Genomic DNA, 27,635 nt, shown 5'->3' with positions numbered 1-27,635 from the left:
GGATAGATTGATAGCAGCGCAGCTATTGGCTCCGGCTGCTGTCAATCAAATTTGGGGGCAGGGGCGAGGCCGAGTCATACATTCGTCATGTATGGACGCGAATGCGGGACTCGAGAGCGTGCCCGCAAGGTAACCTCCTCGGGAGAGCACTTCTCCTAGGGGGTTATCTAATGTGGGGAAGAGTCGCGAGAGCCGTTGGGGGGACCCCAGAAGAGCAGGTTCAGGGCCACTCTGTGAGAAACGAGCTGCACAGTGGAGGTAAGTATGACATGTTTTGTTTGTTTTAAAAAAAAAAAAAATGAACCCTTACAATCACTTTAAAACCACTTTAAAGAAAAACATTCATTGCAAATAGCTTCTGATGAGCACTGTAACTAACTACAATGTAGTAAAATGTACAATTTACAACTGTACTATGTAAAGGTCTGTTTTACATGTTAAAAAAAAAAAAAAAAAACACTGAACAGAAACTCCTGCTTCTGTTGATCAGTGCTCAAATTGCAGCTTATAGCTGTTGTACTACACAGATGAGGATCTCCGCTGTCAAAAAGGTTCAACTTTTTTTATTTCATTTAATTACATTTTTCTTAAATCTTTTCTTACTATTTGGCTGTTTATTATATTACATAACATGCAAAGCAGACACCTATGACATGGGATTTGGTAAAGCTTTATTTACTACAGTGGCAAGAAAAAGTCACAACAATAGAGTAACATAATGTGCCTAAGCCAGGGGTAGGCAACCTTTGAGCACAGTGTGCCGAAAAATGTTTTCAAAGAAATTGAGCGTGCCGATTTTATAACAACAAAAAAATCAACTTCACATTTTTATAACGTAAATGCTGTAAACGACTTTAGTAGTGAGAAATTACCATCCTGTACTCTCACTCCTCAGATCAGCCCCAATTCATGCACCTTCACACCGCAGACCACTGCCCCCCCCTGCACATCTGCCCCACCGCTGTACCCCCCCTGCACATCTGCCCCACCACTTAATCATCTTCTCATCTGTCCTAACACTGAACTTCTCTGCTCTCCTGCCCCACCAATACACCTCCTTTCACATCTGCCCCACTGCTCTACCCCCCTGCTTTTCTGTCCCACTGCTCATCTCATTTTCTCCACCGCTGTACTCTCTTCTATCTATCTGTGATATGCAGAGTGGTGAAAGGAAGCAGAGATGAGACACATCTACCTGTCCAGGCACACTCATCCTGCTGATCCACCTCTCGCATCCAGCCCACTTGCTTGTATGCTGATGTCACATACAAGCATCTGAAATGGATGTGCAATGATGAGCTCAGGTCAGGGGCATTTCTGAAAGCAGTGGGCCTGTGTGCAGGATCATAATTTGGACCCCTGCAGCTGAGAAAAAGTGCGGCGCTCTGCTGTTGGGTGTGATATTCATTGCGCTGAATTCTGGCTTAAAGGGACACAGAGTGCAGGGGTTCAGTAGTAAGTGACGCAAAGGTTCAGGAATAATTTCAACAAAGTTCCCAGAAGCTCTAATGTCACCCAATTTGTGGTTTTCTCAATCCCAGTAAAATCCCTTCTTTCTGAGATTGGTAGTGGCAACCAAGTGAGTCATCTTCCCCCAGATGGTGGACGGGGCTAGCAGGACTGTGATTGGCTTTAGCAGTGGCCAATGACAGTCGTCCTCCTGGAAACAGGGACCCCCCCCCCTCCCCAGCAGAACTGCACCCAATCTCTTCCCCATCACAAAAGCTGACGATCGCAGCCACAGCAAAGTTAGAGAATCAAATAATGTTTTCCATCTTTTACAATGTGCGCTTCCCTACACTGCTCTGCTGATCGGGAGGGAGTCGAGTGCCAGCAAAAGAGGCTTTGTGTGCTGAGGGTTGCCTATCCCTGGCCTAAGCTGATAAAACACACAAACTATTCTAATGTCTTGTCTCTTTATTGAACACATCTATTACACATTCACAGTGTTTGAAGAAAAAGTAAGTGAACCCATAGAGTAAGTACTTTAAAGAACGCTAAATAAAGTTAGTAGTTTGCACACATGGAGTCCAGTTATTGAAATGCGTTTTAGAGGTGCGCTTTAGAGCCACTTTTACTTGATATGACACTCAAACATTTTAAGATTGCTGTACATAAGAAGCATCAGCTGATGTGAACAATGCCTCACAAACAAATTCTCTGAAGACAACAATCAAGAGTAATTGATCTGTCTGAGGCTGTAATAGGTTACAAAGCAATCTCAATGTGTTTAGACTTCTATCAGTCAACAGAAAAATTGTCTATAAATGGAGACCGATTAGTACTGTGGTGACTCTTTCTAGAAGTGTGAACCCAGCAAAGAGGACTCCCAAGGCACCACGCAGAATCCTCTGTGATGAAGAACCCAGGAGTAACAGCTAAAGTCTTGAAGACACCACTGGAACTAGCAAACATCCCTGTTCATGAGTCTACCATACGCAAGTCTGAACATGCAAGGATGCCCATGGCAGAACGCCACGGAGGAAGCCGCTGCTTCTCTGTGTGCCTTAAGTTTGCCAAAGAGCACCTTGGCAAACCACAACGCTACTGGGGAAATGTTTAGTGGACTGATGAAGTAAAGTTGAGTTGTTCAGGAAGAATACTCGGCACCATGTATGGTGTGCTTAGCTTACCAACATCAGAACATTATCCCAGTGGTGAAGTGTGGTGAAGGGAACATCATGATTTGGGCTTTGACTGCCTCAGGGCCTGAACCACTTGCTATCATCAAAGGGAAAATGAATTCCCAAGTTTATCAAAAAATCCAAAAGGATAATGTCAGGGTGGCTGTCAGCCAGCTGAAATTAAGTAGAAATTGGGTGATGCAGCAGGACAATGATCCTAAGCATCAAAGTAAATCCATCAGACTGGCTTCAGAAAAAGAAAATGCACATTTTGGAGTGGCCCAGTCATGGCCCAGACCTCAACTCCATAGAGATGCTGTGGAATGACCTTGAGAGCCATTCACACCAAATATCTTACAAATGTGTCCGAGTCTGAACAGTTTTGTAAAGAGGAATGGTCAAAAATTCCTCCTGAAGGTTGTGCAGGTCTTATCCAGAGCTACCAAAAGCGCTTGATTGAAGTCATTGCTGCCAAAGGAGGTTTGACCAGCTATGAACTCCATGGGTTTACTTTTTCCTCCAGTACTGTGAATGTTTAATGGGTGTGTTCAGTAAAGACGCGAGAAATTATAGTTGCTTGTGTGTAGCACATTGTGTTTGTCTATTGTGACTTAGATTAATACTAAATATTTTATGGCAAATTACTGCAGAAAACCAGTTTAATTCTAAAAGGTTCACATACTTTTTCTTGCCACTGTATAGAAAATCTTTATTCTACAAATAAACATTTACCATGATATCTTTATACAGCAGAAAAAACGAGTAATTGATCTTTTAAATTAATACTTTAGATGCAAATTAATATGTGCCTTCTTGTTTACAAATGTTTTGTTTTTATGTTTTATTTTATTTATTTATTTTTTTTAGGTTTAGCATATGCGTTGCTAGCAGCTGTACCTCCAGTGTTTGGACTATATTCCTCATTTTATCCAGTGTTCCTGTATACCTTCTTTGGAACATCAAGACACATATCAATAGGTATTTTGAATGTGTAATTTTGTGATAAAGCTGAGTTCTTATCATAACAGGGCAGCACAGTGGTTAGTACTTTTGTCTTGCAGCACTGGGTAAGCTTCTTGATATGGACTGCTGTCAATGTACAGTATCTAAAGCATTGCATACTTTGTCAGAGCTACATAAATACCTGTAAAGAACATTTACAATACTTTGTGTAGCCTTGATGCCAGAGGTGCTTACGTTTGCACAACGAGAACTCTTCAAGTATAGCACCTTTGGCTTTCTGAGGTATTCAGAAGTGGAACCTGCCCAGCAATCTGAAGGGATGGCCAAAATCCTAATCATTGCTTGCTTTTTTTGAGTCATTGGTAGGCCTAAGTAAAAAGTCAGACAAAACACTGTTCATAAAGAGTATAAATATTGGGCTCCGATCCTGATGTTCAACCCCCTTGGTTTCTCCTGGTTTCCTCCCACTGCATTTCTCTTGGTATCTCTGTTGTTGAGGGACCAGTAATATTTAATGCAATTAAAAGGAGCATGTAGAAAAGAAGATTTAGAAGTAAATGACCCCGATGCAGATGATACTGAATCTGTTTTGCCATTTCCATGCTCTGTGGTTGACAGTATCCCATATTATTGCAGATCTCATCCTCTCCCCATTGGAAATTGGTGTAAAAAAAAAAAAAAAAAAACTCCAGTTGTGTTCAAAAACTGCTCAGCTTCTCAGCAGCTGCAAAATCCCAGACTGTTTTAACTTTTTTAATTTGCCTCATTTTAAATGTGCTACATCTTGATTTGGGGTACACATAGAGAATAGTGTTGGCTTGAACAACAGAAACCAGAAATCTTGGGTGACGTTTGTTTGTGCAGTGGGGAGGTACAGGACATTACAAGCAGTTTCCGATTCATTTAGTGAGTGAAATAAATACTGCCTGTGCCACTGTGTCACTTTATTGTGAGAATATTGGCATATCTTATTGTTGAAACAGCTTTTGTGTGATGGGAAGAGTTTTTCCTTCTTGCCTATCTTGTTTTATTGGCCTTGCGGTAGATAATAGTATAATTAATGTTCTCTTATTTGTGGCCTAATAATGTTATCATATTTGACTTTCAGTATACAGGACTAATTTCAAAGAACAGATGCAGTGATATCTAATCAGCAGTTACCTAGGTAGGATGATTCATTACACCTGCTAGCAGGAAGTATTTGATAAATGTGACATCAGTACCTATTAACTAATCTTTTGTGTTGCTCCTTTGTTTGTCTGTAACTAGTAACAAGAGAATTGTACAGCATAATTTAGAGATGGCAAAAATGTGCCTGGTCTAGAACAGAGAATGTTGGGATATTACAAACCTTGTGTTTGTAATATCCCAGGGTCGGGACAAGGGCTGGGCAGGAGGGGTGGCTGCCCTTGGCCCAATGGTTTATTGCAGGGATGGGGGTGCCCTGACCCTAACCCTAAGGGAAAGGAGGGGGGTGCAGTTTGGCATCTTTGCCCTGGGCGCTGGATGGCCCTGTACCAGTTTTCCAGCACTGGCTGGAAGATATGACAATCGTCATTTACTTCATAATACTAATATCTATCTCTCTCGTAGTACTAAGGTAGCAAAATTTCCCACAAACAATTCTCTTTAAGGGCAGAAATATTTTTGATTTATATACTTGGATCATGCCAATGGAAAATCATGCACTGTGGCCTGCATAATCACACCCCTATCCCTCTGTGAAGTGTAGGCACTCCAGAACTCATGTTCTGTGCATTTCTCAAGTGTCTAATGCAGGGGTCTCAAACTGGTGGCCCTCCAGCTGTTGCAAAACTACAACTCCCATGAGCCATTGCAAGGCGGACAGTTACAAGCATGACTCCCTCGAGCAGAGGCATGATGGGACTTGTAGTTCCGCAACAGCTGGAGGGCCCCCAGTTTGAGACCCCTGAGGACAAGTGACAGAATTCATAGAGTTTTAGAGGTAATTGTGAGAGCTCATGTTTAGGCCGGCCATTCATGGTGCAAATTTCTTTCCTGTGAAAATTCACACGATTCACCCATCAACACAGACAGTGCTGACGGGGAAATCCGCAATTGTATTCTCCTAGGAGAAGACAGTGATTATCACTAGCAGCCGCACAAAAGAATTCAATGTTCACAAGAGAATTCAGCAGGCTGGTTGTACTTAAGTTGATTGATCAGCCTGCCTATTAACGGTTCAAACTGTGTATGGCCAGCCTTAAGCTGGCCATACACCATACAATTTTCCTGTTCAATTTTCTTTAGATTTACCTTCAACTATGTAGTACAAGGGCCTGCCTGATTGCATCCAAATTGAAAGTGTTTAGGTTTGACCTCCTATTATATGGTTTTGGTAAATCTAAAGGAAAGTTGAACAGGAAAATTGAATAGTGTATGGCCAGCCTTAGACTGACTGCCTGAAGGCTGTCTGCATGCATGAGTTTATCCCAAAGGACAGGACTAGGGGTCACAAGAAGAAGAGGCCAAATGACAAAAGTTGGCCCCAGCTTCAGAGCAGTAAATGATCAGAAATATTTGAAGGTGGCTATATATATATAATTTATATTTGTTTATTTTTTTGAGAATGTTCACTATAACAATAACCATGAGAAAGTATGTACACAAAACACTTTTTCAGATGGTATGTTATTTTATCAAACTATGGTTTAACTTTATTGCACACAAACATTTTGATTAGAAAAATTAAAAAGCTGATAGTTTCGTTTTTTTATTTTTTTTTAAAGCTTTTTTTTATTTTATGTGTTTTTTTTTTAAAGCTGTCACATATGTGCTTTTAGCACTGAATAGCATTGAATTACATTTTCAAATGCAACACTAAAACAAACATGTCTGACTTTCCTAGCGAAAGTGTGGGGAAAAAGTGTTAATTTAAATAACGCTGCCCTATTAATGCATATTAAATCTGCAATTGGATTCTTCTCCCCTTTTTTTTTTTTTTTTTTTTTTTAAACTCTGTATTTTGGGCACATAACACTGTTTAGCCTTGAACATGAACAATGTCGTGTTGAACAAAGTGTAATACAGCTAGAAGAAGGTTCATACGATACCAGAAATTATGATCACATCAAGCACAGAACCTTACGAAGTTCATTTCATATACAGTGATTGTGCTTGTAATGGCTTTTCATGTAACCCAGTCAGTGGGACACCAATAGATGTTTCATATTCATCCTGAGAGCTCCCTCTGTCCTGTAAGACACATTTTAAAGTCACATTTTTTTCATACCTGAGACCCACCTTTGTCGCTGTATTGTGGTGATATATGTGGTGTTCTTTCAGGCAATCACAGCACTACACATTTTGCTAGATCCTTGAGATGCTAGAACACAAAGATTTATTATGTTATTTTAAATGCAATGATTATAGCAACCTAATATAATGTAGGTTGGAGAATTAGAACTGTCATTAAAGTAGAACTTCACTCTCCCAATCAACACTTATTGATTGTTTTTAATCCTCATGCTGCCAGCATTAGTGTGTGTGTATGTGTGTATATATATTTATAATATAATTATAATATAATTTCAGTTACTTATTGGTTTCTTGCCTTAGGCAAATTATGGAGTCTACAGGAGGGGTTTGCTTAGCTAAGCACACTCTCCATGCATGCCTGAGCTAAGGGCAGATGGATTCTAGAAAGTAAATGTTATATGAATCATTTGCACTTACTCAAGATGGCCACAATCAGAAATACTTGGTGTTTTTTGATTTCTCAGCAAAATAAAGCATGGTGACCTGGATGGGGTTGGTTTGAATATTAAAAATGATTTAAATAACGTTTTTGGTTTGTGGTGCTCAGATGCCATGTAGATCTGCTTTAAATATAGGCAATACAACAAACCTTCCTTTAGACTGATTAAAAAAATTATTGAGCAACATGCACATTTTAGACTGTAGCTTAAAAAGCAGAACCACATTTTTTTTGGCCTGTTAATAAATTCATACAGATTCCGTGTTCAACTTAAAGTGTTTAACATAAAAAAAAAAAAAATCCTGTTCCTTTTAAAGCATGTTATACAGTACAGTGCTTGTGCTGTGTCATTTGGCCCCCTGTATAACCTGAAATACCTGGCTGATCCTGCCTGGTTCTGTCCTCCCCTTTTGTAAACTGACCATGGCGTGTCATGGCTGCTGAGCCTTGACACCGAGGTCAGTTTACGTGACTCCATCATCCGTTCTCTCCTCTGTCCTCCTGTGCTCCGTATCTGTGCCCCCTCCCCTCCTGCTGCTCAAATTACTGTTCTTTCTTTACACCATCCTCTGTTTATTAATGTAATCTGCCCTTTGTCTGTGCCTCATAAAAATGATGCAGGCACTCACGTGACCCGCCGCCTCTCTCCTCCTCCCCTCCTGACTGACGTCAGCAGGGGATCCTTGGCCTTGCTCGCCGCAGCCGTCAGGCCGAGAGAGGTGGCGGGTAATGTGAACGCCGCTCGGCGCTCTGAAATGAGGTATATAGCTTCATTAAATGAGGTATAAAGCACAGACACAGGGCAGATTACATTAATAAACAGAGGTACACTCTCTATCAAAGGAGGGACAGGGTTGGCTTTCTGTTCGGATGCATGTTTATATATGAGCAGGAAGCTGGAAGGCGGAGGAATATGACACTAATATATTATGACTCCCACTACTTTAATTCCAATAATATTGATTATTGCATCAGTACATTTATTGTATCATAATTTTTCTTGCAGGTACCTTTGCAGTAATCAGCCTAATGATTGGTGGGGTTGCAGTAAGGATTGCCCCAGATGAGATGTTTCATATAGTGGAAACCAATGTCACAAACAGCACAGATTACCTAGAGAAAATTGAAGCAAGGGATGCAATGAGAGTGAAAGTAGCTGTTGCAATTACTTTACTTTGTGGGCTAATTCAGGTACCTGTTTATTTTACAGTGTATAGATGTTGCTATTAATAATTGTATATAATCTAAAGACCAATGCTACACCGCACTGAATGTAGAAAATTGAACTCATTACATAGGATACATTACAGTTTAGTGGAGGATCATAATAGTCTTGTAGTAAGTAACGCAAGTCTTTTTATTTTTTTTATTTTATTTTTTTTTTGTCTGATAATAATTGCACTACAGATGTTTTGGCGGTGGGAAGACTGATGAACCTTGGTGTATAAAATGTGTCTCAACTCCCCACCTACACTCCTCTAATTCATTTGTAAAGTTCCATTTTACATTATGGTGACCAGTTACAAGTGTCTCCATATACTGAATTAACACACATACCTGAGTGCTAAATAAACACAATGCAATCTGTATGGACTGACGAGTTTGATATGACCTTCATTATAATACAAGCCCTGGAGCATCAGCTTTTGTTTATATTTTCTATTCTATTATCTCTTTACCACTTGTAATGTATTAGTCTCTTGTAAGATCACTTTTTGCTTATTTTTTCTGTGCTCTAACTCTAGCAGCCACTGCTTTATTATATAAACAAAAAAATAAATTATCGCAAATGCCATCTATACCATGCTCCAGTGTTTTCACTACCCCTATGTACATGCCATGTGCAAGCTATGAGAAAGCATATGTACATATTTCATTTTTTTCTGTTTTAATAAAAAAAAATAGAAGAAAACACAAATACCAGACATTCCTTCCTTTTTTTGGGTTTTTTTTTTTTTTTTTTTTTTCCAGACAAGCAAAACATGGTTGATACTTATTCATGTATCCTTTTTAAAAAAAAAAAAAAAAAAACACAAAAAACTTCCATATATAAACTATATATAACATTTTAAAATACAATAAGTAAAAAAGTGTGATTGTATTCTAGTGCCTAAAATTGTATCCATGTCTTCCTTTTTAAAAGTGCAAAAACTACCCTACTCTGGCTACCTTTTTTAGGTGATCCCTGAAAACGCCTATCTTCAGGGAATTCCATGCCATCTCCATCTAACAACTGAACTTTTAATTCTTCCATCAGCTCATCCCCCAGTTATAACCTTTTTGTACCGCTTGCCCCACCCTATTAGATTGTAAGCTCTTATGAGCAGGGCCCTCTTAACCTGCTTGTATTACATTGTATTGAAACTGTATGGTCTCCCTTTATCTTGAAAAGCTCTGCGTAAACTGTTGTCTGTAATATAATAATTATACCCTGCATTCATTAATGTGACGCGTTTTATCATCACAGCTTCATCAGAGGCTGATGAAGAGACCCAAATAATATAGGTCAGTTGAGGTCTGAGGCAAAAAGCGAGTGCCAGTCCAATAGAGGTGGATTGTCACTGACACAGCACTGAATGTAAAGAGAGATGAGCGATATCGATTGAGACAATCACATTAAGGCACAGTTGTTTTGTATAGTTGCTGGACTTTGCACCTTATTTATCAAAAGCTGTGATCAATAAGGAAAAGTGAAAGCATAAATGTATTTTATAATTCTTTTGAGGGACTAATGGCGATTGCTGTTCACAGTAAAGAAAGCTGTGGAGTTTTTGCACTTGTAAAGGAAGACGCAGATACACATCCATCCATTGAGATATATGGACGTGTCTGTTTATGCGATAAAAAATAATTGTCAAAGTTTAGTTAAGTACAGCCTGCTGTATAGACAAATGATGGCGGGCGGGGTGCACTCTAGTTCTGGGACAACGTCCTATAATGTCGCAGCAGTCTCAGTGCGCTAGCGCACAGCGATTGCAGGCATGATGTGTCCCTGGGACACCGACAACCCCGATCTCAGTAAAGAGCTGATGACGTGGCTCTTTACCCATGTGATCAGGTGTGTCCAACCACAGTTGATCACATGTAAACAAGGACTTGCTGATTATCGGCAACTCCTTGCCTCACACTGACAGTGTGAGGAGAGGAAAAACAATCAGCGGCATTTCCTCACAGGGGAGATCTGTACAGATAATCGGGGCACTGATCATCAGTGCAGCCTCATCAGTGCACATAAGTAATGGAGAAAAATTTATTCACAACATTTTCTGACAAACTAAGCCTTTATTTTTTTGCTTAAAAAAACAAAAAACCCAGGGGTGATTAAATACCACCAAAAAGCTATATGTATGTCGTAAAAAAATTGTAAATTTGGGTACAGCGTTGCATGAACGCACAATTGTCATTCAATGTTTGTCAGCACCGAAAGCTGAAAATTGACCTGGGCAGAAAGGGGTTAAAGTGCCCAGTATTAAAGTGTGGGTTTTTTTTTTTTAACATGGTTTTTTCCTCCTACACTTTTTTTAGTTGTGTTACCTATGATGGAGAGGATGTCCCACAATGTTCTGGCTGCTGGATTCTTTAAAGCGGGGGGTCCACCTATCTATCTTTTTTTTTTTTTTTTTTTTTTTTTTTTTTTTTGAGTTCATTCACAAAATTTTCTTCTCAGCATTACATACTCGCATATTGTGTGTAATATGTCCGCCTGTGTCAGATTTCGTCAGAAAGAATAACTTATATTATTTACTGCAGGCAGTTTCCATCTTCATTGTGGGCATTTGAAGCCCACAAGCATTTATTTCCTGGATGTGGTGAATGCTGTGCTCCCAGCATTCACTGCTCGTTCCCGCACATGCTCAGTGGCATCCTGGGAAGCCTGAGACTAGCTCCCAGGAGTCTGGGAGAGGCTAGAAACACGCCTACTCCCACGGGAGGAGAACCAGGAAGTGCAAAGAAGAATAGAAAAATAAAAGGTAATTACGGCGATTTAAATTTTTTTAAATGGCATGTCAGCATCTAGGCAAGGAAGAGAATACATACAGATATTATTCAAAATTTGGGTGGAACCCAGCTTTAAAAATCTTCACAGCAGGGCTGCCTGTCCTCTTCCTGCTACTGGACTTCCAGCACTGTGGGGGTTAACAGCCCTGGGCTTATCTGTACTAAAGATGATCTGATGGGTACACACCCCCTTCTACTCTCTCTTCTATTGAGAATTTCTTTCACTGATCACACTACCTGTAACATGATCTGTGAATGGAGAAAAGTCTGATTTAGTCACTGAATTTTCTCCCCGATTTACAGATCAAATTACAGGCAGTGTAGACCTACATGCTTCATTACAGGTAAGTAATGTAGCTAAAGCCGCCATAGACAGTTTGAATCTCAGCCGCTTCAGCAGGGACCGGCCAAGATTAGAGCCATCTATGGGCAGACTGATTGTTTCCAAGTCGATCGATCAGCTTGGGTACAACCAGCATGTCCGGTTTCTAGCATGCGATTATTGCCAGCGGATACAGTGTAGCCGCTAGCAAAAACCATTGTGATCTCCAGGCAGGGACTGCTCCCCACGCCCCAGGAGGACACAATAGCTCCACGGCAGGGATTCCTGTGCTTGCGGGAAAAAAAATGCATAATCTATGGCCTACCTAAAATTGTAGAGGGGAAAGAAAATGTTTAGAAAAGCTCAAAGCCGAAGTTTACCTATTGTATTTTCACATTTATAGTAGTTTTATAGATGGAGGGTTTTTTAAGTGTGTGTGTGTGATAAATGTTTATATAATGTGTATTTTCTAATAGTTTGCATATTACACTCTCACATGCTCCCAGGTTCCTTTTTAACATTGCATTTCTAGTACACTGGAGATGCAAACCCCAAACTGTCATAGCTATAAACAAGAAACCTTTGGTCTTAAACATAGAAGTGGATAGATGTTTCAATGCACAGTGTTCCAATAAAATGTACTTTTTAAGGTTAGAAGTGATATCACAATGTTTTGACCTTTTTCCAGGCTTGAAATGCAAAGCAGTCTGTAAAGATTATTTTTTCTGTCCAGCATAAAAAAATAATTGTTATTCCACAGGTTATGATTCTGCAGTATTTCATCCAATTCAACAATTTTGTTCCATTAAAATAATAGAACAAATAGGGCAGAATTTCTATTGCTGCACAAAACTGTTGACACCCTAACTTAACAGCTCTCTGCTGGGACAGCTCTTTTACTGAGAACATTTCTATCCTGGTCCTAACCTGTTTTAGAATGTTCTGATAATCTGTAAATTAAACTATTCTTACTGATGTTGGGTGAAAAAGTGTGGCCAGTAATTACAGAGAAAAGAGTCCTTGTTTGTCTCCTACAGGCTGCTGCCCACTGTGCCTAATGGTAAAAGTATTGATGTAGCTTTGATCCACTATATCAGTCATAGCCAACAAATTGATCACCTAGCTGGCAGTCTGCGTTCTTATTTAAATCACTTCAACAGCTATCACACAACAAGCTTTGTTTGATCTTTTGTAAGATAATGTTGTATATCGTTAACAGATGTGTTTAGGTATACTTCGATTTGGCTTTGTAGCCATCTACCTGACTGAACCTTTGGTACGAGGATTCACCACAGCAGCTGCAGTACATGTCTTTACTTCTCAGTTAAAGTATCTATTTGGCATTAAGACAAAGCGATATAGTGGACCTCTGGCAGTCATATACGTAAGTGATTTAATAATCTCTTCTGTTGGTTGTCAATGGTGTTTTTCGGCTTTACGTTCCTGTTGAATCTGTAGAAATATTTGTTTAAAATTATGGCCTGATAGTGGGATTCTGAGCTGTGAGAGAACCAATCCAATCTGATTCAGTGCCAGTAGAACAAAATAGAAGAATGAGTTTCTCTGCACTGATGCCAATGTCCAAAGGAAGACAAAAATGTGAAGCAGGCCACCATTCTGTATATTTTCAGCATTGCTCAATTGCTTCAAAAAACGTTTTTATCTTTGCAGGAGTGGATTGTCAGGTTGGTACATCGTCAGGTGGTTATATATTTTGATTAAACAATAGATCTACATCTCTGGATGACCTAATTAATGTAAATTGCATTTATGTGAAAGGACAGTGTTTTATTACTGAACAAGTGCAGATGGTTAGAATAGATCTCATAGGCAATGCACCCCATTAAAATAGGACAAGATACTGAACAAAATGCTCCCAAAGGGGCGGGCATTTTTAAGGTGCCAACAGATTTGATACAAGATAAAAGTAGAATATTTTATTATATCAAGGTAAAAATATGTCACAAAAAACAAAATGACAAATGGAAAAATCTAAAATACATTATTAGTGTGATGGATCAATTTATCTTTAATATTTACAGACATGATCTATAGTAAGTGGTAACCATGGAGTGATAATCCTGACATGTTTCGGCAAGTATTGGGCTTCTTCAGGAGATATATATTACCATACCAATATCTTAAAGTTGAGCTCCAGTCTGTAAAAAGAAATAAATTAACCACTTAAGGACCAGCCTCGTTTTGGATTTTAGGTGTTTACATGTTTAAAACAGGTTTTTCTGCTAGAAAATTACTTAGAACCCCCAAACATTATATATGGTTTTTCTTCTAACACCCTAGAAAATACATTGGTGGTCATTGCAATACTTTTTTTTGCACTGTATTTGCGCAGCGGTCTTATAAGCGCACTTTTTTTGGAAAAAATTCACTTTTTTGAATAAAAAAATAAAACAACAGTAAAGTTATCCCAATTTTTTTTTATATTGTGAAATATAATGTTACGCCAAGTAAATTGATACCCAACATGTCACGCTTGAAAATTGCGCCCGCTTGTGGAATGGCGTCAAACTTTTACCCTCAAAAATCTCCATAGGTGACGTTTAAAAAATTCTACAGGTTGCATATTTTGCGCTACAGAGGAGGTCTAGGGCTAGAATTATTGCTCTCGCTCTACCGGTCGCTGTGCTACCTCACATGTGTGGTTTGACCACTGTTTTCATATGCGGGCGCGGTTCGCTTCTGCGCGCGAGCTCGTTGGGACAGGGGGGTTTTAAAAAATTTTTTTTTTATTATTTATTTTACAATATTTTATTTATTTTTACACTGTTTAAAAAAAAAAAAAAAAAAATGGTGTCACTTTTATTCCTATTACAAGGAATGTAAACATCCCTTGTAATAGAAAAAAGCATGGCAGGACCTCTTAAATATGAGATCTGGGGTCAAAAAGACCTCAGATCTCATATTTACACTAAAATGCAATAAAAAAAAAGTCATTTAGAAAAATGACATTTTGAAAAAATATGCCTTTAAGAGGCGTGGACGGAAGTGACGTTTTGACGTCGCTTCCGCCCAGCAGTGTCATGGAGACGAGTGAGCGCCATCTTGGCCTCACTCATCTCCAGACACACCACACAGAAGGACGCGATCGCCTCCGCCGCTACCGACGGCTCCGGTAAGCGGCGGAGGGCACCGGATCGCGGCGGGAGGGGGGGGCCCCTCTCCCGCCACCGATAAAAGTGATCTCGCGGCGAATCCGCCGCAAGGACCACTTTTATCTGAAAGCCGGCCGCCGCACGAAAACGGGGATACCGGGGTTATGGCAGCTAGCTGCTGCCATAACAACGATATCCCCGTTCAAACTTAGGATGTACATCGTCGTGCGGCGGTTGGGAAGTGGTTAAAGACAGCAGCTACAAATACTGTAGCTGCTTACTTTTAATATAAGGACACTTACCTGTCCAGGGATCCGGCGATGTCGGCACCCCTAGCCAATTCATCAGCCGGCTTTGAGTGCAGGCGCCGACATCTGTTGTAAGGGAAACAGGAAGTGAAGCCTTGCAGCTTCACACCCTGTTACCTATTGCGCATACTCGAGTCGCGCTGCTGTTTCTGAAGGTTCCGCTTTCTGGGACCTCTGTGCGTCCCAGAAGGCAGCGGGGGGGGGAAGGAGGAGGGGCTGGAAATGATGTAGATCGCTGTGCGGCAATCTTACCTCTACCCCCCCCCCCCCAAAAAAAAAGTGCCAAATGTGGCAGTGGAGGGGGGTGGGTACGAACAAGCAGAGCTTCCCCTTTTGGGAGACAGGTCAATTTCCCCATTCAACTATGGAGCAATTCAGGATAAACAATTTCAACTGGGCTACTTGATAAGATGGAGTGATGTGAGACCTGTGCACGCCGTGGGTCCGCGCCATGCCCGGGTTATATTACTGTTTTACTTTTTTGTGCATGAGTGACAAAGGGACGGTGTACAAGGGGAGTACTGGATATCTGGGTGCCCCTTTATATTAAAGAATGCTTTCAGATTCCAATAAGTCTCCCCACCCACAGACCTCCAGCATGTCCAGGGTCTGCTAGACTGCATGCTCAGATAAGGTTCTGGTTCTTTAGGGGACATCATGCCATTTTTTTTTTTTTTTTTCCTTTGCATGGAAGTCAGCCTTTAGAACCCATACCAGGCCCGCAGAATATATAATATATGTGTATGTGTGTGTGATTGAGATAGAGAGAGACCCTGTAAACAGCTTGGATTCAGATCCCATCTAAGACCCCTTTCACACTGAAGGCGCTTTTCAGGCGTTTTAGAGCTAAAAATAGTGCCTGTGAAAGCCTGAGTGCTTTCACACTGGGGCGGTGTGCTTGCAGGATAAGGAAAAAAAAAAGTCCTACAAGCAGCATCTTTGGGGCGGTGTGGGAGCGGTGTATACACCGCTCCTAAACTGCCGCTGCCATTGAAATCAATAGGCAGTGCTGCCTAAGTGCCTGCAAAGCGCTTCAGCAGCGGTGCTTTTAACCCTTCTTTTGGGGTTTAAAGCACCCCGCTCTCTGTCCACACAGTTCCGCTAAAACTAGCGGCGCTTTACCGCTAACACGGCCGCACTACCAGTGTGAAAGGGGTCTTTTGGTTGACCAGAAGCTCATCCGTAGTTGCTACCTGGTTAGTATAAATATATTTAAATGGCTGGTAAAAACTTTAGAACACAAGAAGCACTAAAGCTGGTGCATTGTTTTGTAGCATTCTGGAAAAAATAATTCTGACTAATTATGGGCTACCTTTATCAATGCATGTAGAGAATGCAGTCTCTTTAAATGCTTAGCAGGTCACGTATGTGAGTCTTGGTGTTTAGATTGGTGAAACGTTAGGCAGTGAGAGCTGTCACATTGCCAGCTTTCCTTTTACAGGTAGCTGATGTGTCCTGCTGCATTTATAGGGGTCTACGCATTGAATGGAGGAGATTCCACTGACAGGGAGACCTATATACAGTATTCGCTTCCAAACATCAGTACATCCAAAAACAGGGCTTTTCATTTTTTTTTTTTCTGGTAACTAGCATGTGATGAGTTGATAAATGAACAGAATCAGGATGGATTTAAGATGAATGTTGTGTATTTCGTGTGGTCGGTTTCCCAATGTGATTTAAAGGAAGAAAGTAATGGGATTGGCTTTGGGACATTCTCCTAACCTGTGTAGACAAAACTAGACTTTGACTTGCCTGACATTTGATTATGTAAATCTCCTATGTCTTTTTCAGAGCTTAGTCAGTGTATTGCTTAATCTTGCAATGACCAATGTTGCTGCACTAATCGTTGGCCTGATATGCGTGGTATTACTGCTGGGTGCCAAGGAAATTAATGATCGATTTAAAAAGAAATTGCCTGTTCCAATTCCTATGGAGATCATTGTTGTAAGTTGACCATGTTTAATATAGCTAACTAGTTATTACCATTATATGCACTGTGGACACATGATTGTGTGTTGTGTACTGTGTATATGCTGAATTTGTTTTATCAACTTATTTCAACAGTTGTAATTAAGGTCTCACCAATACCGGTATTATCGGTGCCGATACTAGGCATTTTCACGAGTATCGGTACTTGCGAAAATGCTCCGATACCCTAAGCTGATACTGGAAGTGACGTCAGCTTGGGAGCACAATGCTGTCTTCTCTGGCGCTGGGCCATCTTAATGCTTGAGTCAACCTGGGCTCTGTCCAGGGAGGCCTTCTGCATTTCCTCCACCACTCCTGCAGTTTCCATTGCTCCTCTGGTACTTTGCAGGGAGTAAGAAGGAACCCCGAGGCAGAGCATGTTACTACTGCCTATGTGGGCGGGTTCTGTACTGCTCTGAACACAGGGCATGGAGAGGACAGCTGGCGGGGATCGGAGCAGAAGACATCCCTCCAGCACAGCAGTGGTAAGATAATGCCCGGATCTAGAGGGGTACTGGGGAGGGGTGGGCTCCCCCTTTTAAGCCCTCCGCTTCCCTGACGCTTGCTGGCAGTCTTATCTCCGCATAGTACACCTCTTGAGCACAGCAGCACTCCTCCTCCCATTCCCTTACAGCTACGATGTGCACTGTATATAGCTAGCTACTGCAACTGATTTGCTGTTCCTACCAAGGAATGTCACAGGTCGGAGCTGCAACCAGTAGCCAGCTATACACTGCAGAGAATGGGATTGCAGCTCCAGTTTGAGGTGTGTGGGGAGCAGGAGCTCTGCCTGTGTTTAGGCTGTGTACAGTGCAAGGATGGGAGACAGAGCTCTGCCTAATGCACTGCCAGCAGTCACCCCTGTCCTGTGCCCTCCTACCCCCCTTATTGTGCCCTACTTCCCTTACTGTGCCCTCCTAACTCCCCCCTGCACTCTGCCCTACTGCCCCCATGTCTCCCAATGACCCTCCCATCCCCATCCCCCCCCCCAGTGATAACAGCCTTTTCCATCCTAACTCTCCCACAATCCCTATTTCTCCCCACCCTCAACTACCCTGCCCTCATTTACCCTTTTACTCTCTAGCCTCACCCAACTCCCTAACAACCCCAACCTCCAAAACTGCCCCTCTACCTACTCTTCCTAGACGATAAGTATCGGTAATTGGTATCGGCGAGTACTGGGGGGGGAGCAGTATCGGTGCATCCCTAGTTGTAATCATTAGTCTGCGTTTACTTACCATTACATCATAGCACAGTTTAAACTAGCTATATTTACAAATGTTTACAGCAAAATACAATATTGTTTGTTTATTAAATGGACTCATTTAGCCTTGAAGTTGAATACAGCCATGATGCTTTTCTTGTGTTCGAATGCAGTTTAACATTTGTTGTTCTCCTTTTTAAGGTAATAATCTCAACTGGAGTTTCAGCTGGACTGAAGCTTGAAGAGTCATATAATGTAGGCGTGGTTGGAAATATTCCTACAGGGTATGACTTCCTAGACGTTGTTGGGTAGTAATTGTCTTTTTCTTGTTAGTCCACTGATTTGTTTACAAAATGCACTTGATTGCTAAGAACTTGGCAAACCAGGAAATTATTCACATGTATGGTCCTGTTTTTATTTCCCATTATTGCTTAAGAGACCTTAATAAATAATGCTTCACCAAATATCTAGACTTTGTCTTTTAGGGATGATAAAGCAGTTTGTGGCAACCAAGTAGCCATGCTATCGCCACCAACACTAACAGTGTTTCAACTGAGCTAAAATACAACATAAAGTTGTCTATCCTAGGCAACCTTTTTAAGTCTCATATCAGGATAATAGTTAGTCCTTGGCAATTCCACTCAACTACAGCACTAAAGAGGCCAGGTAGACAGCTGGGGTGGTATATCTGTTGCTTTACAATATATTACACCTATATTATATAATTTATGTTTATTTGTAGGTTCCGATCCCCAGAATTGCCTGACCTCCGTATGTTCTCAGCTGTTTTTGTGGATGCAGTGGCAATAGCAATCGTTGGATTTTCCATGACTATATCAATGGCCAAAATATTTGCACTTAAACATGGATATGCAGTCAGTGGCAATCAGGTGAGAAGTAAAGGGCTTCATTTTATATCTGGACAAGTGTAAGCACTAGTAAACCCATAATTTTACAATCTAATGCTAATCACTGCAGTGCTTTTGTGTTTTTCAACCAAAATATATTTACTTTTTATTTTAGGTTTTTTTTTATGTTTTGGTAAGAAGACCTTTAAACTGGTTCTAAAGCCTTAAGGTTGTTTTACCTTAATGCATTCTCTGCATTAAGTTGAAGACCTTTTTTATGTCCAGGTTCTCACCCCTCCTTCCCTTAGGGCCCTTTCACACTGGGGCGGCGTCGGCGGTAAAGCGCCGCTATTGTAAGCGGTGCTTTACCATCGGTATTCGGCCGCTAGCGGTGCAGTTTTACCCCCCGCTAGTGGCCGAGAAAGGGTTAAAAACCACCGCAAAGCGCCTCTGCAGAGGCGCTTTGCGGGCGGTATAGCCGCGGTGTCCCATTGATTTCAATGGACAGGAGCGGTGAAGGAGCAGTATATACTCCACTCCTTCACCGCTCCGAAGATGCTGCTAGCAGGACTTTTTTTACCGTCCTGCTAGCGCACTGCTCCAATGTGAAAGCCCTCGGAACTTTCACACTGGAAACAAAGCAGCAGCACTTTCGGGTCGGTTTGCAGGCGCTATTATTATCCCCAGTGTGAAAGGGCCCTTATACTTACCTGAGCCTGATCTTGATCCAGAGCTGTGCACGAGAGCAGCAGCTCTTTACACTCTCTTGCTCACAGGGCAGATTGATAGCAACAGGAGCCATTGACTGCTGCTGTCAATCAAATCCTATGATGAGGAAGCAGGGGGTGGGGGAGGGGCAAAGTCCCTGCTGTTTGTGTCTATAGATGCAGGCAGTGGGGCTCGGGAACTAACATGCACAAGTACCCCCCTCTCCCCAACAAGTAGCTTGCTTGTGGGGTACTCGGAAGGCCGTGGGAGCCAGGAGCATTTGTGGGAGACCCCAAAAGAGGAGGATTGGGGCTGCTGTGCAAAACTATTGCACAGAGCAGGTACGTATAACATGTTTGCTATTTAACCATTTGCCGACCGCTATTGTCAAATAATGGCTGGTTCTGGGAGGGCATCTATTGATGTCCTCCCAGAACTCCGCCCCCCCTCCCCTGCACGCCCCTGGGATGCACTCTGATCGCTGTGTCCGTCAAAAGCAGCTGATCAGATATAGGTAAAGGTCCAATCACAGCAGCTCTTTACCACGTGATCAGCTGAGTCCAATCACAGCTGATCACAGTGTAAACAGACCTGCTGGTTATTGGCAGAAGAGATCCGGTAACCGGCGATTCTCACAGGGGACATCTACACTGATATTCAGGGCACTGATCATCAATGCAGCCCCATAAATGCCAATTAGTGCAGCCTTTCAGTGCCACGCTCATCAGTGCAGCATCATCATTGCACATCAGTGAAGGAGAAAAATTACAAATACAAAATAGGTGCGCATATTTCTTTAAATCATATAAATGGTGCAAATAAACTTCAATCAATTTAGAACAATGCAATAACATGCAAAGAAAGAATAAAGTGCAAGTGCTAATGCGCTGTGCAATATATGTATCATGATCAAAAAATATATATACACAAACTATTAATCAAACATGAGTAATACACTTCAAATAAAGTCCCTCGTATATATGCTACTTTACTAAAGTGCTCAGTGCTTCACAATCTGATGCCACTCTAAAAGTGCTCCAGTGTTGAAAAGTGTGCTCCTTAGTGCTTGAGCTGCACGATTCTGGCTAAAATGAGAATCACAATCACCTGAGTTAACCACTTCAGCCCCGGAAGGATTTACCCCCTTCCTGACCAGAGCACTTTTTACAATTTGGCACTACGTCGCTTTAACTGCTAATTGCGCGGTCATGCAATGCTGTACCCAAACGAAATTTGCGTCCTTTCCTTCCCACAAATAGAGCTTTCTTTTGATGGTATTTGATCACCTCTGCGGTTTTTATTTTTTGCGCTATAAACGGAAAAGACCGAAAATTTTGAAAACAAATGATATTTTCTACTTTTTCTTCTAAAAAAAAAATCCAATAAACTCAATTTTAGTCATACATTTAGGCCAAAATGTATTCGGCCACATGTCTTTGGTAAAAAAATGTCAATAAGCATATATTTATTGGTTTGCGCAAAAGTTATAGCGTCTACAAACTAGGGTACATTTTCTGGAATTTACACAGCTTTTAGTATATGACTGCCTATGTCATTTCTTGAGGTGCTAAAATGGCAGGGCAATACAAACCCCCCCCAAATGACCCCATTTTGGAAAGTAGACACCCCAAGGAAATTGCTGAGAGGCATGCTGAACCCATTGAATATTTATTTTCTTTGTCCCAAGTGATTGAATAATGACAAAAAAAAAAAAAAAATATTTACAAAAAGTTGTCACTAAATGATATATTGCTCACACAGGCCATGGGCACATGTGGAATTGCACCCCAAAATACATTTAGCTGCTGCTCCTGAGTATGGGGATACCACATGTGTTGGACTTTTTGGGAGCCTAGCTGCGTACGGGACCCCGAAAACTAAGCACCGCCTTCAGGCTTTCTAAGGGCGTAAATTTTTGATTTCACTCTTCCCTGCCTATCACAGTTTCGGAGGCCATGGAATGCCCAGGTGGCACAGACCTCCCCAAATGACCCTATTTTGGCAAGTAGACACCGCAAGCTATTTGCTGAGAGGCATGGTGAGTATTTTGCAGCTCTCATTTGTTTTTGAAAATGAAGAAAGACGAGAAGAAAAATTTTTTTTTTTTCTTTTTTCAATTTTCAAAACTTTGTGACAAAAAGTGAGGTCTGAAAAATACTCACTATACCTCTCAGCAAATAGCTTGGGGTGTCTACTTTCTAAAATAGGATCATTTGGGGGGGGGGGGTTGTGCCACCTGGGCATTCCATGGCCTCCGAAACTGTGATAGGCAATGATGTGTGAAATCAAAAATTTACGCCCTTAGAAAGCCTGAAGGCGGTGCTTGGTTTTCGGGGTCCCGTACGCGGCTAGGCTCCCAAAAAGTCTCACATGTGGTATCCCCGTACTCAGGAGAAGCAACAGAATGTATTTTGGGGTGTAATTTCACATATTCCCATGGCATGTTTGAGCAATATATCATTTTTGTCTTTCCCGCAACTTGTGTCACAATATAAAATATTCCATGGACTCGACATGCCTCTCAGCAAATAGCTTGGGGTGTATACTTTCCAAAATGGGGTCATTTGGGGGGGGGGGGGGGGGTTGAACTGCCCTGGCATTTTATGCACAACATTTAGAAGCTTATGTCACACATCACCCACTCTTCTAACCACTTGAAGACAAAGCCCTTTCTGACACTTTGTTTACATGAAAAAAAATTTTTTTTTTTTCAAGAAAATTACTTTGAACCCCCAAACATTATATATATTTTTTTAAAGCAAATGCCCTACAGATTAAAATGGTGGGTGTTTAAATTTTTTTTTTTCACACAGTATTTGCGCAGCGATTTTTCAAAAGCATTTTTTGGGGGAAAAAACACACTTTTTTAAATTTTAATGCACTAAAACACACTATATTGCCAAAATGTTTGATGAAATAAAAAAGATGATCTTAGGCCGAGTACATGGATACCAAACATGACATGCTTTAAAATTGCGCACAAACGTGCAGTGGCGACAAACTAAATACATTTTTAAAAGCCTTTACAGGTTACCACTTTAGATTTACAGAGGAGGTCTACTGCTAAAATTACTGCCCTCGATCTGACCTTCGCGGTGATACCTCACATGCATGGTGCAATTGCTGTTTACATTTGCCAGACTGACGCTTGCGTTCGCCTAGCACGAGAGCAGGGGGGGACAGGGGCGCTTTTTTTTTTTTTTTTTTTTAATTTTTTATCTTAATTTTAAACTGTTCCTTTCATTTTTATTTTTTTTTAATCATTTTTATTGTTATCTCAAGGAATGTAAATACCCCCCATGATAGCAATAGGTAGTGACAGGTACTCCTTCTTCTCCTTTTTTTTTTTTTTTTTTTGAATTGGGGTCTATTAGACCCTAGATCTCTCCTCTGCCCTCAAAGCATCTGACCACACCAAGATCAGTGTGATTAAAATGCTTTCCCAATTTCCCAATGGTGCTGTTTACATCCGGCAAAATCTAAGTCATGAAATGCTCGTAGCTTCCGGTTTCTTAGGCCATAGAGATGTTTGGAGCCACTCTGGTCTCTGATCAGCTCTATGGTCAGCTAGCTGAATCACCGGCTGCATTTTCAGGTTCCCTGTAAAGTATGCCTGGCGTGTTCTACTGTGTGTGTTGTGTTGTGCAACTCACTCAGATGTCTTCTCTCCTCGGCGCCGGAACGGAAAATACCGATCAGAGGAGAGATGACATCACTTCCTCTGCTGCTGTTTACTATACATCAGCAGAGGAAGAATCTCATTGGCTGGGAGCGATCGCGGGGGGGGGGGGGCCACGAATGGATGGTCTCCCCCTCACCTCTGATCGCTCCCGGACAGAAGCCGACCGCCTTTGGCACCGGGGGGGGTCCAATCGGACCCCCCGCCCGCGGGAGGCAGATCACGTACCAGGTACGTGATTTTGCCTGCCCGTGCCATTCTGCCTCAGTATATCTGCGTGAGGCAGTCGGCAAGTGGTTAAATATATGAGTGTCACAGCAAGGGGTCTGAATACTTAGGACCATGTGATATTTCAGTTTTTTAATAAATCTGCAAAAATGTCAACAATTCTGTGTTTCTCTGTCAATATGGGGGGCTGTGTGTACATTGAGGAAAAAAAATGAACTTAAATGATTTTAGCAAATGGCTGCAATATAACAAAGAGTGAAAAATTTAAGGGGGTCTGAATACTTTCCTTCCCCTATGTATGTATGTGTGTGTATATGTATATGTGTGTGTGTGTGTGTATATAGATAATATGGGACGGAAAGTATTCAGACCCTCTTAAATTTTTCACTCTTTGTTATATTGCAGCCATTTGCTGAAATCATTTAAGTTCATTTTTTTTCCCAATGTACACACAGCACTTTTTTGAAAAGTTTTTCTTAGTTTCTATCTCTTTTTTCGTTTGTTTAGCAAAAAAATAAAAAGCCCAGTGGTCAATAATAACCACCTAAAGCTCTATCTGTCGCAAAAAAATGATAAACATGTCATATGGCTACAGTGTTGCATGGCCGCACAATTGTCATTCAAAGTGCAGCAGTACTAAAAGCTGAAAATTGGCCTGTGCAGAAAGGGGGTGAAAGTGCCCAGTAGGCAAGTTGTTGAAATTTAAAAAAAAGGTTTAAATTGGAACATTAGTCAGAAAATTAAGTCCTGCTAGATACCTTCAGGCTGGCCCCTCTTGCAGGTATATCAATGTAAAACCTTACAAATAAGTGCCTATACTGTTTAAAATATAGTAATACACTGTTTCACCTTGCTCTGCACATGCTCAGTTGCTCTCCATTTTAGGCACTGCCAGGTTTTGAAGAGGCGGATCTACTGACAGCCTTAAGGCTGGGTTCACACATGCGAATTTTGATGCGGCATACTCAGCATTCAATTCGCATGACAGGAGAGTGTGGCCGTCTCTCAATGGAGCTGGTCCACACAGCTCTTGGGCAGCCGTGTTCCGCATTTTAAAAAGGGTCCTATGCATCTGGTTCTGATTGAGGTGAGAATTCAGACCTGATTCGCACCTGAATCTGTGAACAGGGACGCACTGGACCCTATGCTGTGAGCCACAGCATACATGGGCCCAGCCTAAAGCTAAATTAAACCCTCCTATCCTTTACAGCCAAGGAAGCTGCTTCTGTCTGAACTGCCATGGTGCTGTACATGTGATCAGTTATGACACCATCCATTTGAGGGTTTGACAGTTTGGTTGACACAAGCGCATGTGACCATTGGCAGTCCTGGCATTCCAGGAATGTAACTGTTGTTATGAACCATTAAATCAATGGGTTTAGTTTCGCTTTGATTTACTGCTGTTCAGGGGCTCTGGGCTTCAGCAAAATGGCAGCCTCTATCGTGAAGGAACAGAAGCAATGCTGGAGACAATTTACAGCACACACTCATTTTAGTAGCATAATTATTAATGTGGAATGTACAGTGAGGGGGAAAAAAAATATTTGATCCCCTGCTGATTTTGTACGTTTGCCCACTGACAAAGAAATGATCATTTTATAATTTAATGGTAGGTTTATTTTAACAGAGACAGAATAACAAAAAAATCCAGAGAAAAACATTTCAAAAAAGTTATAAATTGATTTGCATTTTAATGAGTGAAATAAGTATTTTATCCCCTATCAATCAGCAAGGTTTCTGGCTCCCATTTGTCTTCTATACAGGTAACAAGCTGAGATTAGGAGCATTCTCTAAAAGGGAATGCTCCTAATCTCAGCTTGTTACCTTTTATAAAAGACACCTGTCCACAGAAGCAATCAATCAGATTCTAAGCTCTCCACCATGGCCAAGACCAAAGAGCTGTCCAAGGATGTCGGGGAAAAGATTGTAGACCTACATAAAGCTGAAATGGGCTACTAGACATCACCAAGCAGCTTGGTGCGAGGGTGACAACAGTTGGTGCAATTATTCGCAAATGGAGAAACGCAAAATAACAGTCACTCTCCCTTGGTCTTGGGGCTCAATGCAGGATCTCACCTCGTGGAGTTTCAATGATCATGGGAACGATGAGGAATCGGACCAGAACTATACGGGAGAATCTTGTCAATGGTCTCGAGGCAGCTGGGACCATAGTCACCACGAAAACAATTCGTCACACACTATGGACTGAAATCCTGCAGTGCCCGCAAGGTCCCCCTGATCAAGAAAGCACATGTACAGGCCTATCTGAAGTTCACTAATGAACGTCTGAATGATTCAGAGGGGAACTGGGTGAAAGTGTTGTGGTCAGAGGAGACCAAAATCCAAACTTTTTGGCATCAACTCAACTCGTCGTGTTTTGAGGAGGAGGAATGCTGCCCATGACCCCAAGAACACCATCCCCACCGTCAAACATGGAGGTGAAAACCTTATGCTTTGGGGGTGTTTTTCTGCTAAGGGGACAGGACAACTTCATCCCATTAAAGGAATGATGGACTGAGCCACGTACCGTCAAATCTTGAGTGAGAACCTTCTTCCCCCAGCCATGGAAAATGGGTCGTGGATGCCTATTCCAGCATGACAATGACCCAAAACACACGGCCAAGGCAATAAAGGAGTGGCTGAAGAAGAAGCACATTAAGGTCCTGGAGTGGCATAGCCAGTCTCCAGACCTTAACCCCATAGAAAATATGAAGCGGGAGCTGAAGGTTCAAGTTACCAAACGTCAGCTTCAAAACCTTAATGACTTGGAGAGGATCTGCAAAGAGGAGTGGGACAAAATCCCTCCAGAGATGTGTGCAAACCTGGTGGCCAGCTGCAAGAAACGTCTGACCTTTTGTGATTGCCAACAAGGGTTTTGCCACTAAGTACTAAGTCATGTTTTGCGAAGGGGTTAAATAATTATTTGCAAATCATTTTATAACTTTTTTGAAATGTGTTTTTTCTGGTTTTTGTTTTTTTTGTTCTGTCTCCCACTGTTAAAATCTACTATTAAAATTATAGACTGATCATTCCTTTTGTCAGTAGGCAAACGTACAAAATCAGCAGGGGGTCAAATACTTTTTTCCCCTCACTGTATGTTCCTTGCTATTATTTTTTTATCAAGTGTTATGGGTAAAGTTCCACTTTAACTGCTCGCTGCCCACCCACCGTCAAATGGCAGCGGAACGGTAAAGCCCTCGTTCTTGGATGACGTCATATGACTGCGTCACAGAACGGCCGCGCCATGTTGCTAGGACACGGTGCAACCCCGATCTCTGTAAAGACCCGCATCTGCGGCTCTTTAACCATGTGATCAGCTGTGTTCAATCACAGCCGGTCACATGTAAACAAGGAAGTGCCGGTAATCTGCACTCCTAGCCTCACACTGACAGAGTGTGAGGAGAGGAGAGCCGATCAGCACATCTCCTCACAGGGGGATATGTAGAAATGTAATCAGGGCACTGATCATCAGTGCCCTGATTACAATAAAGAAAAAGTGTCACCAATCAGTGCCCACCAATGCCAGCTATCAGTGCCTGCCAGTGGCTGCAATCACTGCCCACAAGTGCCACCAATCTGTGAACATTAGCGATGCCAGTCAGCGATGGTAATCAGTGCCACTTATCGGTGCTGCCCATCACTGCTGTCAATTAGTGCCCATCAGTGTCATCCATCAGTGCCACCCATCAATGCCCATCAGTACCGCCTAACAGTGCCCACCAGTGCCACCTATCAGTGCCCATAAGTGTGGCATATTAGTGCCTCCTCATCAGTGCCCATAAGTGCCACCTCATCAATGCCCACTAGTTCAGCCTATCAGTGACCATTAGTGCCGCCTCATCAGCGCACACCAGTAAAGGTGAAAAATTACTTGGTTACAAAATTTACTGACAGAAAAAAAGTAAACCTTTTTTTTTTTTTTTCCAAAATTGGTAGGCAAGTGGTTAAGTTAT

General features: G+C 41.7%; 1 protein-coding gene across 6 annotated transcripts in view; it reads left to right on the top strand.

Moving 5' to 3' along the window:
• Positions 1-27,635, top strand: part of SLC26A5 (solute carrier family 26 member 5) — a 149,898-nt gene that overhangs the window by 54,951 nt on the left and 67,312 nt on the right. For all 6 annotated transcript variants that reach the window (XR_012242828.1, XM_073619613.1, XM_073619610.1 and 3 more), the window contains exons 4-9: positions 3,492-3,602; positions 8,312-8,496; positions 12,846-13,010; positions 16,839-16,991; positions 18,421-18,503; positions 18,962-19,109. Coding sequence is in view for 5 of the 6 variants with exons in the window: in XM_073619613.1 (XP_073475714.1) it covers positions 3,492-3,602; positions 8,312-8,496; positions 12,846-13,010; positions 16,839-16,991; positions 18,421-18,503; positions 18,962-19,109 (845 nt within the window). In the remaining variant the exon portion in view is untranslated. The remainder of the gene's footprint in view (positions 1-3,491; positions 3,603-8,311; positions 8,497-12,845; positions 13,011-16,838; positions 16,992-18,420; positions 18,504-18,961; positions 19,110-27,635) is intronic.

The sequence above is a fragment of the Aquarana catesbeiana genome, linkage group LG03, assembly GCF_042186555.1.
Source record: "Aquarana catesbeiana isolate 2022-GZ linkage group LG03, ASM4218655v1, whole genome shotgun sequence".
In the NCBI taxonomy this organism is placed as follows: domain Eukaryota; kingdom Metazoa; phylum Chordata; class Amphibia; order Anura; family Ranidae; genus Aquarana; species Aquarana catesbeiana.
This window is presented reverse-complemented; position numbering and strand designations above follow the sequence as displayed.